The sequence below is a fragment of the Cibotium barometz genome, chromosome 3 (genome assembly GCF_041138505.1).
Source record: "Cibotium barometz isolate CiBa-2024 chromosome 3, ASM4113850v1, whole genome shotgun sequence".
NCBI classification, from domain to species: Eukaryota; Viridiplantae; Streptophyta; class Polypodiopsida; order Cyatheales; family Cibotiaceae; genus Cibotium; species Cibotium barometz.
The window spans coordinates 70,022,822-70,038,136 of record NC_141048.1 but is presented as its reverse complement, the minus strand read 5'-3'; the positions used below and the strand labels follow the sequence as shown (position 1 = coordinate 70,038,136).

The 15,315-nt window shown below is 44.7% G+C and overlaps 1 protein-coding gene across 8 annotated transcripts in view; it reads right to left on the bottom strand.

Annotated features, from left to right (window-relative positions):
* The window catches only part of LOC147640482 (uncharacterized), an 81,051-nt gene that overhangs the window by 53,334 nt on the left and 12,402 nt on the right, over positions 1 to 15,315 (bottom strand). For 7 of the 8 annotated variants that reach the window (XM_086781146.1, XM_086781165.1, XM_086781192.1 and 4 more), the window contains exons 3-4: positions 5,914 to 5,976; positions 5,721 to 5,780 (exon numbers count right to left, since the gene is read on the bottom strand). In XM_086781146.1, the coding sequence (XP_086637272.1) occupies positions 5,721 to 5,780; positions 5,914 to 5,976 (123 nt within the window). Of the gene's footprint in view, positions 1 to 5,720; positions 5,781 to 5,913; positions 5,977 to 7,875; positions 8,101 to 15,315 lie in introns of all 8 variants that reach the window. The other variant, XM_086781179.1, reaches the window with a different exon arrangement.

Sequence of the window (15,315 nt, the reverse complement as noted above, 5' to 3'; positions counted from 1 at the left end):
GTCTACAGCAAAGAGCAACAAAGGCTTGCCTATGCAGAGAACGAAGAAAAGGGAGGTGTGGAGCTCGACGCTTGCCTACTATCACCGTGCACAGAAAGAAAAGAGCGGGGGTACATTTCGGCGCTTGATGGCCAGTGCAGAGAGACGGAGGAGCCACGGACAACCCCACTGTTGCCATGGTGCTTGGTGACCCAGCCGGTACAGTAGGGTGCCATTCTTCTTAGATTCTCACGAAAGCATTAGAAGAAAATTCACCTGAAGAGTCTTCACCTGCAAGCCAGACTCTTTCTCCACCATCACATGCCACTTCTTGAACAGAGCAAAAGCTTGGTCCTTCTAAGAAAGGAAATAAACCCATGTGAATATGGAACAATCATCAACAAGCAGCATGAAGTACATAGAACCTCCCAAGGATGCAGTCTGCATAGGTCCACACAAGTCACTGTGTACCAACTCCAATGGTTTCAAAGCCCGCCTGGAAGCCTGCTTCGAAAAAGATTCCCTGTGCTGCTTACCACGTATGCAAGAATTGCAGCATCCTTGCCTGCTGCCAACATCTGGCAAGCTAACCACCATTTGGTTCCGGAAAGCTCGCCGCAGCGCATCACGTTTAAGTAGCCAAACCGAAAGTGCCACAAGTCACCAAACTGAGAACCTGTCAAAGAGGAGAGTGCGGAGAGTTTGTATATACCATTCTCCACGCCGCCTTCCCAAACAACCCTGGCCAGTCTCGTGGACCCGTAGAGCAACAGAATGCTCCTCAAACTCCACCTGGAAGCCAGTCTTGCATACCTCATGCACTGACAATAGATAAAAGCCAAGTGCTGGGACGTAAAGAACACGAGGAATGCTTACCCCCTTGCCATCGGGAATCATCTCCATCCGGCCCTCACTATGTATCGGAATTGTGGAATTGTCGCCAATGAAAATGCGACCTAACTGCCGTTTCAGATCCAGAAAGAAGTCACGGCGGGAAGGAGTCATGTGCCTGGAAGCACCACTGTCGAGAATCCATTCCCGAGTATCCTTTGCGGTGAAGCCACCTGCCTCCTCACTCGAAGAAGATGAAGCATCCGTGTCCATCATCTCTAAGTGCACAAAGACTGGAGTCTTTGCAGCTGAAGCTAAAGAATCAACACTCTTCCCACTCCGCTTGGGACACTTCCTCCAATAGTGGCCTTTCTCGCCACAATCATTGCAAGTCCTCTCGGCCTTCAGTTTCTCTCGGTCTGAGTCGGGCTTCTTCTCACAAGACTTCTCCGATGAAGCCTTCCCTTTGCCCTTGTTGTTGTTATTCCGGCCTTTCGACCGTTGGCCAATTAAGGCCTCCGAACCTCCGCCCTGTGGAAGGTTTGTGAATCTTTCCCTCCTGGTCCAAGACCATGGGCACAAGCTCCTCCCATGTGATGGTGCTGAGCCTGCCATTGGTAATTAACGAAGAGTAAAATGTTGAGTACTGAAAGGGCAAATCTGACAGCAACGTTATGACCATATGCTCTCATGATCTCTCTTTCCAAGCCTGGAGAACTTCCTGCTGAAGAGCCTGCAGCTTGTTGATGTGCTCCCGCATCGTCGACGATTTTGCAGGATTCATCACCCGCATCTGAACTTCCAAGGGAATCCTCTTCATGGGCGATACCTTGTTGTAGAGAGAAGCCAAATGCTGCCAAATACCTCTAGCCAGCGTCATATGCTTGATATGATTGATTTCCTGTGGTGTGCAATTGAGAAAAATGAAAGAACAAACTCTAGCATTGACACGATCCCATAACTATGCATGTGCCTCACGTTCGTTCCGAATAGAGGGTAACTCCCCTTCCTCTAACTCCGGTCGTGGAACCCCAACAACAATGAAATCAGCAAGGTCGTAAGACTCCAAATCAGATTCCATCATTACCTTTCATATGCCGTAGTTGTTCCCGTCCAACTGACGATCCACTGGGAACGTGGGGAGTGTCGGGATCTTCAAGTGCTTCTCAACCATCTCAAGTAAATCTTTGCGACGCCATTGCCTGGCGTCGCAAGATCGCTCGATCCGAGTCCCGGATGCGGTCATACTGGCCTCGCAGGGTGTGAATCCACTCCTGCCAGATAGCCTGAACAGTCTCTGCTAGTGGCTCCAGTCTCCCCTCAAAGGCCCTGAAACAACGGGCTCTCCAGGTGAACCATATGGTGAGGCTGCTGAGGAGCTCCCATCGTAAATCCCTCTCCTGTGTCCAACCGGTTGTCGAGAAATCCGGTGAAGGAACAAGGCGAGGCTAGCCCCCAATGAATCTGATGGCCTGGCTGGCCTGCTCCGTCTTGTATCCCAGAGCTAGCCCTAACGAAGTCAACCAAGCAGCGGCTCCCCACGTATACATTCCCTCTGGAGAGAGGAGGGCCAAAATGCGCAGAATCCTCAGCCAAATCTGCTGCGCCTGTGGACAATCCCATAGGCAATGTCGCTGTGTCTCCAATGGGTGGCCGCATCGGACGCAGGCCGGCGGAAGGCCACTGTAGACAAGCCAGGTGCCAACTGCAGAGCCCCTGTGGGCAACCAACCACTGGAAAGTCGAGATCCTGCGTGCCTGTCTGCTAGCCTAGAGGCTGGTCCAAAAATCCTCCAGGAACTCCTGTGAGAGTCCCTATAGCCGCCAATGCTCCGATGCAGCTAGAGAGACCGTCCTCCTCGCAGTCAAAATATGCCTCCCCAACCGAACAGTGTACTAGAAAAAAGGTGATCTCTGTGGCCTCGGGGGACGCATAAGGATCATGCCACTCATACTCGCCAGGGTCCCACTGGAGCCGGGCCAAGGGACGCGCAGCATATGCCCATATGCACCACTCAGAGTCCACATCTGCAGGGTCTGATCAATATGCCACTTCCGAGAAGCGGCGGCCACTACCCGTATCCTCTGAAAGATGCACTCTGCGACTAAAGGCGACTCCGCCTCCACTCTCTGAAGTCTACCCTCATCCTGTATCTCATAGAAGAGGCATCTACCATCCTCAGTGCAAGCTCTGACAGCAATCAGGATCTCCAACTGTGTAAAGGCTCCCATCCACCGTGGGGCCGCTAGCTCAAGAGGCATGAACCACTCCTCAGTGAGAGCCTCCTGAATGTCATCCCTCATAATCAGCCCCCCTCTGAAGTGACTCAGCCTCTCCGCCGATCTCCTCCGGGAGACTGCAAAAGACCTGCCAATCTCCAAAACTGCGTGCTGGGCCTGCCGCCAATGGTCCCCAGGCTAGACGAGGCCGAGAACCCAGCACATGACCCTGCTCTATGCGTACCGCACAGCTCCAGATGAGCGGCTATCTGGCCCGCTCCTCATCACAAGTGGGAGGTCTCTGAGAAAGCCCCAGGCATGACTTTGATTTTATCTTTGGATGACTTGTCTTGTTTGCCTGGACAATGCTTGAGATTTCTGCCTGTGTTGTGCATGGGGCCGGGGACGCCTGGGCACCCTGTGGACGTGTATGTGCACACCTGTTTGGGACTGACAGGTGGTCTACATGTGTTTTTGCAGGTGGTAAGTATTCCCAAAAACTCAATTTACAGCTTTATGAGTTCACATGTTAATAATTATGAGTGCAGGTTCACACTCACTTATAAGTGAGTACACATTGAGCAGGACTTATTTAATACACGTGGCGGCCAAAGACCGGGCACTGGACATTATTTGGACTCCCTTCATGTAGGCGCCCCTTTCTGGACCAGAAAAGCACACGTGTGGGCTATTTTCAGCAGGGGTGCCTCCAATATTAACAAAAACTCGAGATTGAGGGCGCCAATGCTTTTCAGGAGTGCATGAGGGCTGGTCGGCTGGTTTTCAGCCTGTTGACAAGTTTCTACAGCCATCCATCGCGACAAAAGTTCACTGGATGAATGGGAGAAGCTGGCCGACTGTTGCTGCATGTTCACAACTGCTGGGCGGCTGATTTACAGCTTGAATAGAGGCTGGACAGAGGTTAAAAATAGGGAGGAAGAGCGGTCGTGGGCTTCTAGACAATTTTCCTTCGACCGGAGGTTTGCCAGTTGTCTTCTCGGTGTTATGGTTGTTATTAGATCACAAAGAAGATAAGTGATGTAGCTTACCGGTTGGCACTATCAAGATTCACCTTGTGTTTCGCATCAGTCGTTTGAAAGAACATCTGGGTTAAAGTGATGAGATTGTGCCAGTGGAGGAGATCCCTAAGCTTGAGGACGAGATAGGTATATTCCTATGGAACCAGAGTTGATTCTTGATCAACGTACTAGACGATCTCGGAATACCATCTATTACGAGTACTTAATCCAAAAAAAAGAAAAAAGAACAGTCTGAATTGAGGCTACGTGGGAGTCAGTGCATAGTCTGAAGAGCCGCTTCCCGAGATTCATTGTTGCTAAAGACGTCAATGGTTCCTAAGGGGGACATATGTGTTACATCCCAAGTCCCTAGCAAGATTAACAAGTCTTGCTAGGGGAAGAGAGAAGAAGAAGCTCAGCTCACAAACATCTTGTTCACAGAGGTACAAGAAATTTTTTGGGGCTTTCTTTTTCACACTTTTTTTGGCAAATTCAAGGCCTCTGTGCTGCATATTTGGGGATTTTTGTTCGTAAGGGGAGGTTTTCTAAGGTGTAAGCATCCATAGGCACTCTTGTTCCTCCGCAGACTTCTGTGGGCTCATTCAAGTATACACCCTGTATTTGGTATACTTCCATGATCGCACCTTCAATCTCGTCATATCCCAATGCCTTGTGTGCACACTCCCGTAACTCTCTTTTTCTCGTATCTTCCCAATAGCTCACATCAAGGGGGGGCTTTCCTGTTCTAGTTCTCTCTCCAACTTTGGGAAATCTCATACCACTGTGAGGATGTCGCAAAGAACTGCTTCCACAGAACTTTCCAAGTTTGGTGCCTTCATAACAACTAAAGATCGGCTTGAGTGGGAACGATATCTCCCAAAGATTGAGTTTGCTTATAACAGTCGTAAGCTTGCCGCTAACGGTTTCAGCCCATTTATGCTTATGTACAGTTATCGACCGAAGTCCCCCATAGCCATAGGACTAAGGGGGATCAAGTTGCAATCAAGACTAGACTTCTTGCAAGATATGTAAGATATGTTGAAAATTGCAAGGGAGAGCATAAAGAGTGCTCACAATCGCGCTGAATATTACACTAACCAACAATGGACCCCGAGAGTCTTACACGAGGGCATGTGGGTGTACCTTAAAGTCCCAAAGGAGGATGAGGACTGACAAGCATTGCAAGTTGTCTTCTCAGTGTTGTGGTCTTTATTAGATCACAAAGAAGATAAGTGATGTAGCTTACCGGTTGGCACTACCTCTTGGAATCAAAATTCCCCATGTTTCACGTCAGTCGTTTGAAAGAACATCTGGGTTAAAGTGATGAGATTGTGCTAGTGGAGGAGATACCTAACATCAAGGATATGATGATAGGTATATTCCTATGGAACTGGAGTTGGTTCTTGATCAACGTACTAGACGATAAAAAGGACAGTCTAAAGTGAGGATCTGAGGAGGTTAGTGGTATTTATGAGCATGGACTCATTATCCTTGTTTTCTTTTCCTCTTCTCAGGGCAGCAATCAGCTGCGCTTAATATAATTTTTATTTGCTAATGGAAGGATCCCTTTTCTGAAAGAAAATGACTTGACCCAACCATTGTTGAAATACCTCATGGCATCCAAAACAGGCTATACTAATAAAGACTTAAGTTCAAAACTAGAATTGATCACCTGTCCATGTAGTTCACTTTTAAAACCTAATGGAATTCTCTCTGCATCTGAAATTCCTGCCTTCAAAACAACACAAAAGGAGTCAAAAAGATCTTAGCATGTATAGAAATATGCTGTACACGTTGTAAAAGCCTGAACACACTGACATATTTACATTAAAAAGGACATAGAATGATGAGAGGAGACAGCTTACTGTCAGATATAGAGCTAGAAATACAGCTTCAACACATTTAATGGGTTGAGGATTATAGATCATCTGCATAACATGATTCCATCAGAAAATTGTGTCATAAGCAAGCATGCAATTATTTTATACTATGTTTTATATTTTATCTTTTCTGTCTCCCATTTCATAAATGAAGTCAGATGCTGGTTATGGTGTTGATAAAGCCTTCCATTTAATTTTTTGCACAAAAAGATTAGTGCAATAGAGCCTACTGACAAAGCTTCAGTCACATGTTGATAGAGCTACTGTGAAAATTTGTTTTCTAAATAGCTGCGCTGCACCAGTTTCACCTGCCAGCCCACTTATTAACTCTATAACAGAAAAGCTATACAACACCCCCTGCTCTCTGCTGCACATGTTTTAGCCCTAAAATTAGCATGCACAATGGACCTCTCTCTTGATCTCTCGGATGCCTATGAACTCTTCCCCTTTATTGTTTAGTCCACACACAGTGGCCTGAGCTGCACCCCCACATGACTCCCCACACACAGTACGTCTAGCAATACCATGACCCTCACATGTGCTGGCTGCCGAAGTACACGTCTTTTTGTTTGAGAACTGTTTACTTGTAGTTAAGTTTTGTGCATCCTTTTAGTTTGTTGAGATTTGCATGATGAACTGGATGCTACCAGGTCATTGCAAAGTTCTAATGCAGTAGAATTAAAGCCATTCTGCTACGGTTGCAAAAATATCAAAAGTTCTATCTAGGAGCTTTATTACTTTTAAGTAGATATATATTTCCTTGAGAAAATATTTGCTTAAAAAAGAACATATTTGTTTACTATGCATATGGGTACACCATTGTCTAGGCCATATCATGCTTAAAAATGTTATCATTAGAGTTATTTTGCGCAGGAGCCTCGCACATGTGAGGTTTTTACATTAAAACTGAAAAGCACTTTGTTTTTGTGGGAAAAAACTCAAAAAAAAGCAGTTTAGCCTCTTAAAAGGAAGGGTTTTCTTGAGAGTTCTCCACATTCAAAACACAATCTCCTTGGTTAAGAGGGCTGAAAGTACACGGCCAGCTTCCAAGAGCGGGATTTATATACCTAGATGAATCCAGGAACATGCCCAAATTCACCTTTTAGGAACGTGCATGTTATATACTCATAGTAGTCAACCCACAAGACTATATAACTATCAACACTCCATTATGCATAGTATGGACTAGATACTACATCCCCACTAACGTCATCAGTGCCCAATAGTTGGTGTAGAACTGTCTATCAAGATATGCTCTCACACACGCACTCCACACACACACACACACACACACACACATAAGAGCATATATTCACACAAAGCCCTTCGTACTGAGTTTTTGTCAAACCTCCGGAGATGCAAGGCAGCCTCAACCATAATGAGCCCTAGCACTAAGGGAAGTAGCAAATAGAAATAGTTAGTACAGCAAATAAGTAGTTGATAGGGTAAATGCACCGCTAAAGATAGAAAGAAGAAGCACAATATCAACTGGCCACAACTCGGAGGAAAACTTCACAATGTGAAATCTGCATGTCCAAGAGCGGGATTTAGCAAAAGTTCATCTATGTGAGTTTTCCTTGAGCAGCAGCAAATTATCTTGAGTTTGTCATGGCTAATGAAGTGCAGAATGATCATGAGATGGAAGAGAATGTCCAATCTAATGATGGCCATCAGGATGATGATGTGGGCGGGTCTCGTGACAGCAGGGGGGTCTCGTGACAGCAGGGGGGCTGGGACAGCTTTAGTTGCACCCTCTTTTACTCCAAAGCCCTATGCGAGGGAGCGGAAATAGAAGACTCAGAAGGTAGTTGACTACTAGCTTCACAAATGGGGTACGAACTTTGAGTTCCATCCTTTCCCTGAGGACAAAAAATTTGAGTTCCATTCTTTCCCTGAGGATAAAAAAATACAGATGGGACACGGATTCTTGACAAGAAAATCCCTTACCTGGTGCAAAGAGTTGCGAGTGAAGCCCACAATGTGGGTAGATTTTGAGCAGGTTTTCCGGGAAGAGTTTTTGCAGACCGAGGATGAGTACGACATTGTCTCCAAGTTTAAAAACTTGGAAATGAAGAATATGCCTTTTGATACATATTTGCACAAGTTTTGAGAGTTGCAGGCTCGGGCAACTCACATGGATCACTATTTTGGGATTCTTCGTGGATGGATTGCCTGATGGATATCAGCTCCAAATCAGAAATAACCACAGCAAAACATTGGATGATGCTATCCGATATGCAAATATTTTTTATGAGACTGCAAAAAGAAATGGTGTAACTATTGTAGACAACGTGGACATGTCATGGAAGAATGCAGAAAGCGTATTGTGAGTGAGTAAAAGAGAAGGCAGCAAGGTTTGGCCGCTACCACATATGACACTAAGGAAGAGGCCAACTTGGCTCATGATGGCTATGCATTACTTGTCACATGTAGTACTCCGTCTATGCCTTCTTCCTATATGTCAATTTTTGATGCGGATTGGTACTTTAATAGCAGTGCTACAAAGCACATCACTTCATGTAAAAAGCCATTTGCCACTTTTGCAGGATGCACCTAAAGGTGGTTCAGTGATGTGTGCTAATAATGCATCCTATGCCATTAAAGACATTGGGAATGTAGATTTAATAGCATGCAGTGGTGACATTTTCACTTTACATGACACATTGTATGTACCTTGAATTCGTAAGAATATCCTCTCTGTATCAACTCTTGCTAAAACTAGGTTTAAAGTTCAATTTTTTTATCACTGTTGCTCAGTTCATGACCATCGAGATGTAGCTTCTATTGCCATGTCCGGTACATTGTGCAATGGTTTGTACAAGGTGGATATGTATGATAGGATACAAGAGTATGGCTCTCTCTATTCTATAGTTTTACGTGACACTAAGTTGTGGCATGCTCGGTTTGGTCACCTTAATTTCCCATCTCTTATGCGGTTGCAAAAGCATAACATGGTTCATGAGTTGCTTCCTTTGCAGCTCCCTCATAAGCATGTATGCGAGGATTGTTCACTTGGGAATGCATCGACATTCTTTTCCCAAAGATGGATCATGGCACTATGCGTCAATTATGTGCTGAATCGTTGTCCCATTAAAGCCTCGAAATCTATGACAGCTTCTGAGGCTTGGAATGGTAGAATCCCAGTGATTACTCATATGAGTCTTTGGTTGTATGGCTTATGTGCATGTACCAGCACAACAAAGACACAAACTTGATGCAAAGGCCATTAAAGTACCTTTACAGGCTACCATAGTGAAAGCCAAGGGTATTGACTTTATGTGCCCGCTCTACAGGCAAAATCATTGTGTCTCGCAATGTTATCTTTGATGTGTTTGCATCTTTGCCATTGCTTTCATGTCAAAAACAGCCATCAATTGGACCAGAAGATGTCTTTGATACATTGCTTTTGTTATATGGGTCAAACGCTGATGATGTAGAGCCCGCTTTGGCTCGTTTACAGCCATCACACAATGCCTGAAATTCCTGAAATTCAGCCACCTACCACTACTCAAATCGGTCCTGATGTGCACATGTTGATCAGGAGACCTTGGGTGATGCCTTGGACAATGAACATGCAGCTATTCATGAGAGTAGGAATGTACCTCATTGGCTGGTTGACACCCTTGCATGATAGCAAACAACCTACTCTTATGCCTGGCCGTACTCGTGCTGCATCTCGTCATGCATCTTCACATTTTGTTGGCTCAGCATGAGGGCATGAGGGCATTGACTATGAGGAGACTTTTGCTCCTACTTCGCATATGACTAACATTCGTACTGTTGTTACTTTCGCTGCACACAAGGGTTGGCATGTACATGAGCTGGATGTTAAGACTGTCTTTCTTCATGGTGATTTGCAAGAGGAAGTGTATGTATCCTCACTTTGTTCAGAAAGGAACAGAAAAGAGAGTATGCAGATTACACAAAGCACTTTATGGCCTTGAACAAGCTCCTCATGCTTCGTACTAGAAAATTCATGCGTACTTGACTACTAATGGGTTCCGAAATAGTCCAACTAAGAGTACTCTCTATGTTCGCAGAGATGGGGACAATCCGCTGATCCTTATTCTTTATGTGGATGACATACTCATTACTGATCCTAATGAGGACAAACTTGCAACTTTCAAAGATGAATTGCAACAAGCTTTTGATGTCACAGACATGGGGCATTTGCATTACTATTTGGGCATTGAATTTATATTTGTTAAGGGGGGTATCTGCTATCTCGGCAAAAGATACATTGAGAAGCTCCTTGAGCGTTTCCAAATGACAGATTGTAAACTTGTTTCTACTCCTATGGAACCACGTTTAAAACTTTCACTTCAGGATGCTGGTGAGCCATTTGATGCCTTATTTATATATGCGCTACCCGTCTGGATGTTCAGTTTGTTGTTTCACAGTTGAGCAGATTCATGCATAGCCTTGGCACTCAACATTGGCAAGCATGTAAGTGTGTCTTTCGCTATCTTAAAGGCACCATGGACTTTGCACTATTTTATGGCAGTTCTTCTACATTGTGCTTGATTGCTTTTATAGACAATGAGATTGGACAATATGCTATGACACGTGAGTGTCTACTAGTGGAAATTGTTTTCTTCTTGGTGATTCATGCATTTCATGGCTCAACAAGAAGTAGCTTGCAGTGGCCACTTCTAGCTGTGAAGCTGAATACAAGGCAGCCTTTACAGCTACTGTGGAATGTGTTTAGCTACGACGTGTATTAGCCGATCTTGGTAATGAAAGCCGTCTTCTACCACCATCTACACTTACAGCTAGAGTGCTTTGGCAGTTGCTCAAAATCCCGTATTTCATGCTCACACAAAGCATATCAAGGTACATTACCATTATGTCAAGGAGAGGCTCCATGCTGGAGAGATTGACTTGACTTATGTGCCTACACACGCCAATGTGGCAAATGCATTTACCACGCCTCTTTCTAGAGAAGTTGGAAGCTTTTCGCAAAGCGTTAAACTTACAGCCTCTACCAGGGTAGTCTACTACACCCTATCTATGTTCACATCTTTCACTTCAGGGGGGTGCTAGCCATCTAGCCTCTGAAAGGTTCAGGTGTGAACACTTCCTACTCACGGGTACTGGCAAGGGTTTTTCCCAGTGTGAATACACTTTTGTCTGATGGGCTCTTAGCCCTAGGACTTTACTACTTTTGTACTTCACTTTTCATATGATTATCAACGTACGTTTCCAGCTTCACGTTTCCTCAGTTCGAGTGTGTGTCTTTGTGTATTGACCTTGCAGCAGGCTCCATTGCTCCTCAGACCCAACAGTTCTTGCAAGGGTTGTAGCTTTAATATGAAAGCTTTCAATCCTATGGACCTAATACGGATGTATGGATCAGTCTTGGGGAAGACTCAACACATTCTTTTTCACCCTAGAAATACTCACAACTTCATGAATGCCAAGCTTGTGCAGAAGTTGGGAGTGGAGACGCACCCAAGTGATCACCACTATCGTGTCGATATGTCGTCGAGCTCACTGTTTTGGGATCGGTGAGTGTCTCAATTGCCTATAACTATACAGAGCTACTTGGAGCCACTACATTTCATGATTATGAATCTAGATAGAGTAGATGTTATTATAGGTAAAGAGTGGTTTCATAGCCACGATGTACAAATAGATTGGAAGGATCATAATCTTTCGTCAGGGACGATGTCCACATTTGTCTACAGGGTGATTTTGATGTCCTATCCTCTACACTTGTAAACTCAGATTGAGCTTCGTAATATATAGTAAAAGATTCTAATTATGAAGTGTTCCAATGTGTTCTAGATACCATGTCATCTGATGCTAATTGTGAGTTTAATTTAGTTACTCTAGATGTTTTCCTAGCTGAGTTTAATTCCAGGGTCTCAACTTGTGAGCATTGCACCTTACAGCATGAGCTAGCTAGAGGAGAAGGATGTATGTCAAGTATACGAAATGTGAGTTCTTCAAAAGAGAGCTCATATATCTAGGATATTGGATTTCTCGAGATGGGATGAGCATAGATCTTGAGCGGATACATAAGGTTTTGGATTGGCCAATTCCCAAGACTGTGAAGCAACGTCGAGAGTTTTTGGGATTCACCGTCTTTCTTAAGAAGTCCGTGAGGGATTATTTGCAGTTAACTACACCTTTCACAAACCTCCTTAAGGATCGAGGACATAAGTCCAATAGCCCAATCTCTTCGAACGAGAAACTTGATGCAGATTTTCAAGCTCTCAAGCTTAAGGTCAGGGAAGCACCTATGTTGGCCTTGCTAGATCCTAGCAGACCATTTGTGGTCGAGATGGATGCTAGTGATTTTGCAATAGGCGCAATATTGCTCCAAGAAGGCCGACCTACGGCATTTGAAAGCAAGAAGCTTGATGATATCCAAGTCAAATGGCACCCTCAACAGAAGGAGCTGAATGCAATTATACACGCTATGAAAACTTGGCGACATTATGTTTATGGAACCAAGTTTGTTGGGCCAACCGACCATGAGTCGATTAAGTACATCTGTGATAGACCTGAGTTGAGGGGAAGGAAGGCACGTTGGGCTGAGCTAATGCAAGATTTTGATATTGAGATAAAGTATCGAAAGAGTAGCCTCAATAGAGTGGCGGATGCCTTGAGTAGAATTGGGGAGGTGAACTCTTTGAGGTTCACCGAGATTAGGGCTGACCTTTATGACTCTCATGAGAAGGCTATGTGAGACCGACAATCATTTTAGTCCGAGACTCGGGAGTCATGCCATCCATTAGTGTGGCACGTGGTCAGTTCCTTATTCGGAATGGATTGATGTTTCGGAATGAGAAGGTTTGTGTACCGGATAACGCTAAGCTTAGGAAGAGGTTCCTGTATGAATGTCATGACGCTCCTACAACGGGTCATCTAGGGGTACAGCAAACCTATGATTTAGTAAAACAAACGTTTGACTCACCTAAGATGAAGGCGTATGTTCAAGACTATGTGGTTAAAGTGTCGTCAATGTCAAGTGTATAAAGCTGAACGCCTTAGGACTAGAGGTATGTTACATCCTCTAGAGATCCACAGAGGTAAATGGGAGAGTACTTCCATGAACTTCATTGTAGGTTTGCCACAAACCAACAGAGGGTATGAGCTATCTGGGTGGTGGTAGATAGATTGATGAAGATGCCACGATTTTTACCTACAAAAGTGACAATGAAGGCAATTGAATTGGCACAACATTTTGTTAAGCAACTTTTTTGGTTGTATGGATTGCCTTTTGATATAATCAGTGATAGAGACTCAAAGTTTATGGTCGTTTTTGGTAGCTAGTTTTTCAAAGATTGAAGACTATGCTGAGTATGAGTTCCTCGAATCATCCTCACTCTGATGGGCAAACAGAGAGGGTGAATCATGTTTTGGAGAATATGCTTAGAGCATACGTCTCCAAGAGACCATCAAATTGGGAGTAGTACATCTCCATGGTCGAGTTTGCCTATAATACTGCTAAGCATGTGACTACTGGTTATAGTCCATTTATGCTGATGTACGGATACCAACCTAGATCTCCAATAACAGTTGGACTTAAGGGTACTCAAATTGATGCAGCTAGAGATTTCTTAGAAGACATGCAAGAAATGCTAGTTAGTGCATGAGAGGCTATCAGAAGTGCACGAGATCGTGCATGGTTTTATGCTAATAGGCAGCGTTCACTGAGAGAGTTCACCAAGGGAATGCTAGTTTATTTGAGAGTGCCCAAGAGTTCAGAGACATCACGTATGGGGAAGGTTGGGAAGTTATCCCCTAGGTACTAGAGACCTTACAAGATCTTGAAAAAGATTGGTGAGGTTGCTTATAGACTAGAGTTGCCTCCAAATGTGAAAGTTCATCTAGTCTTTCACGTCAGTCGCCTGAAAGAGATGCTAGGAGCTGAGAATAACCTTGTTACCCCTCAGGAACTTGTTGAGGTTGAGGACTTGTTCTATATTCTGCATGAACCCGAGAGGATTATAGATTTCAGGGAAAGACGACTTAAAAACAAGTTGATCCCTAAATATAAGATTAAGTGGAAAGATAGTGTAACATGCGGAAGCTTATAGATAGGATTATACTTTGATAAGAAATATTCAGCACCTTGGTTCTTGAAGATTGCACAGTGTAGCAGAGATAAGAGTGCAAGAGATATATATATATATATATATATATATATATATATATATATATATATATACACACCCAATTGGGTCCCAAATACCCTCTGAAGGGCCCCCACCAAGGACTGGTGTATTTGTGTTATTGAATGATGAAAAACAATTGTAGGTCTTCCTTGGCTGTATATGTGCAGCCTGTAATGATTCTTCACCTTCAAGTTCACCTTGCTTGGTAAGTTGGTTCTCCTTTTGGCTGTCCTGGCCCTTGGATCACTTCAGCACTTTGTGATTTAGTCCCTAGACAAGCCCATGTTTATATAGTTCTCATAGATACAAGTCGGTGGGCTACAAGGGGGAATCGTGTAGCCGAGGGCACCAAGGCCCAACACAGACTATCCACCGCAACAGTGTCACACCGTCACAGTGAGGCTCTCTAGAGATGGGAGATTCTACCAAAGGCTGCGCTGCCACCTCATGGCATCCACCAAAGATAGGAGATGCCAGCGATTGGACCTCGAGCATGTATGGTCCCTCGACTCATCCTGAAGTACATCCGACATCCTTCATTCTTCATCTCTCACTCGTCTTCTTGGAGGACATCCTTTTTATCCCATCTTGGAGGACATCCTTATCCTCCATCCTTCTCTCACCTTGGAGGACATCCTTTGTGCTCATTCTTCATACCACTTGTATCCTGTGTTTTGTCATCAACTTGAGTTGTGTCGTCCTCTTCACTATGACCTCTCTTGAGTGTGCACAGTACAGTGAAGGACATGTATCACTGTTCTCAAAGTAGTGCAAGTGTTCTCATTCCTTCTGCAGTCTCGTCTCTTCTTGTGTTGTATTCCGCTACATGGTGTCTTCTGTGTTGCGTTGTGAGCATCGAGGACTTCGGACATACTGTCCAGAGAAGAGCCATCAGGTAGTGTGTCGGGCAACTAGCCTTGCTACATGTACACTAAAATTTGGCACGTCCGGTGGGACCCTGAGTCTTGATAGCTCACCCTTTTCTTTGTGTTGCGTCCTCCTTCCGTGTTGCATCCTCTCTGCATGCCCTCTGCATGCCCAATACACGCTCCCGTGGTAGTCCGGTCAACCCATCCAAAAATCCTCTCTCAATACGCTGCTACAGTTGGAAGAGGTTCAGCTACGTGCCACCCAGGGAACTTCCTCTACCTCTTCCTATGGCGGCTAACCTTGGTAACACCACCCTTGGCAACGCAAGAGGCCAAGCCAACCCTCTTGGTCCAGCCAATCAACCCCTTTCCACGGTGTTGGGCCAACTCAA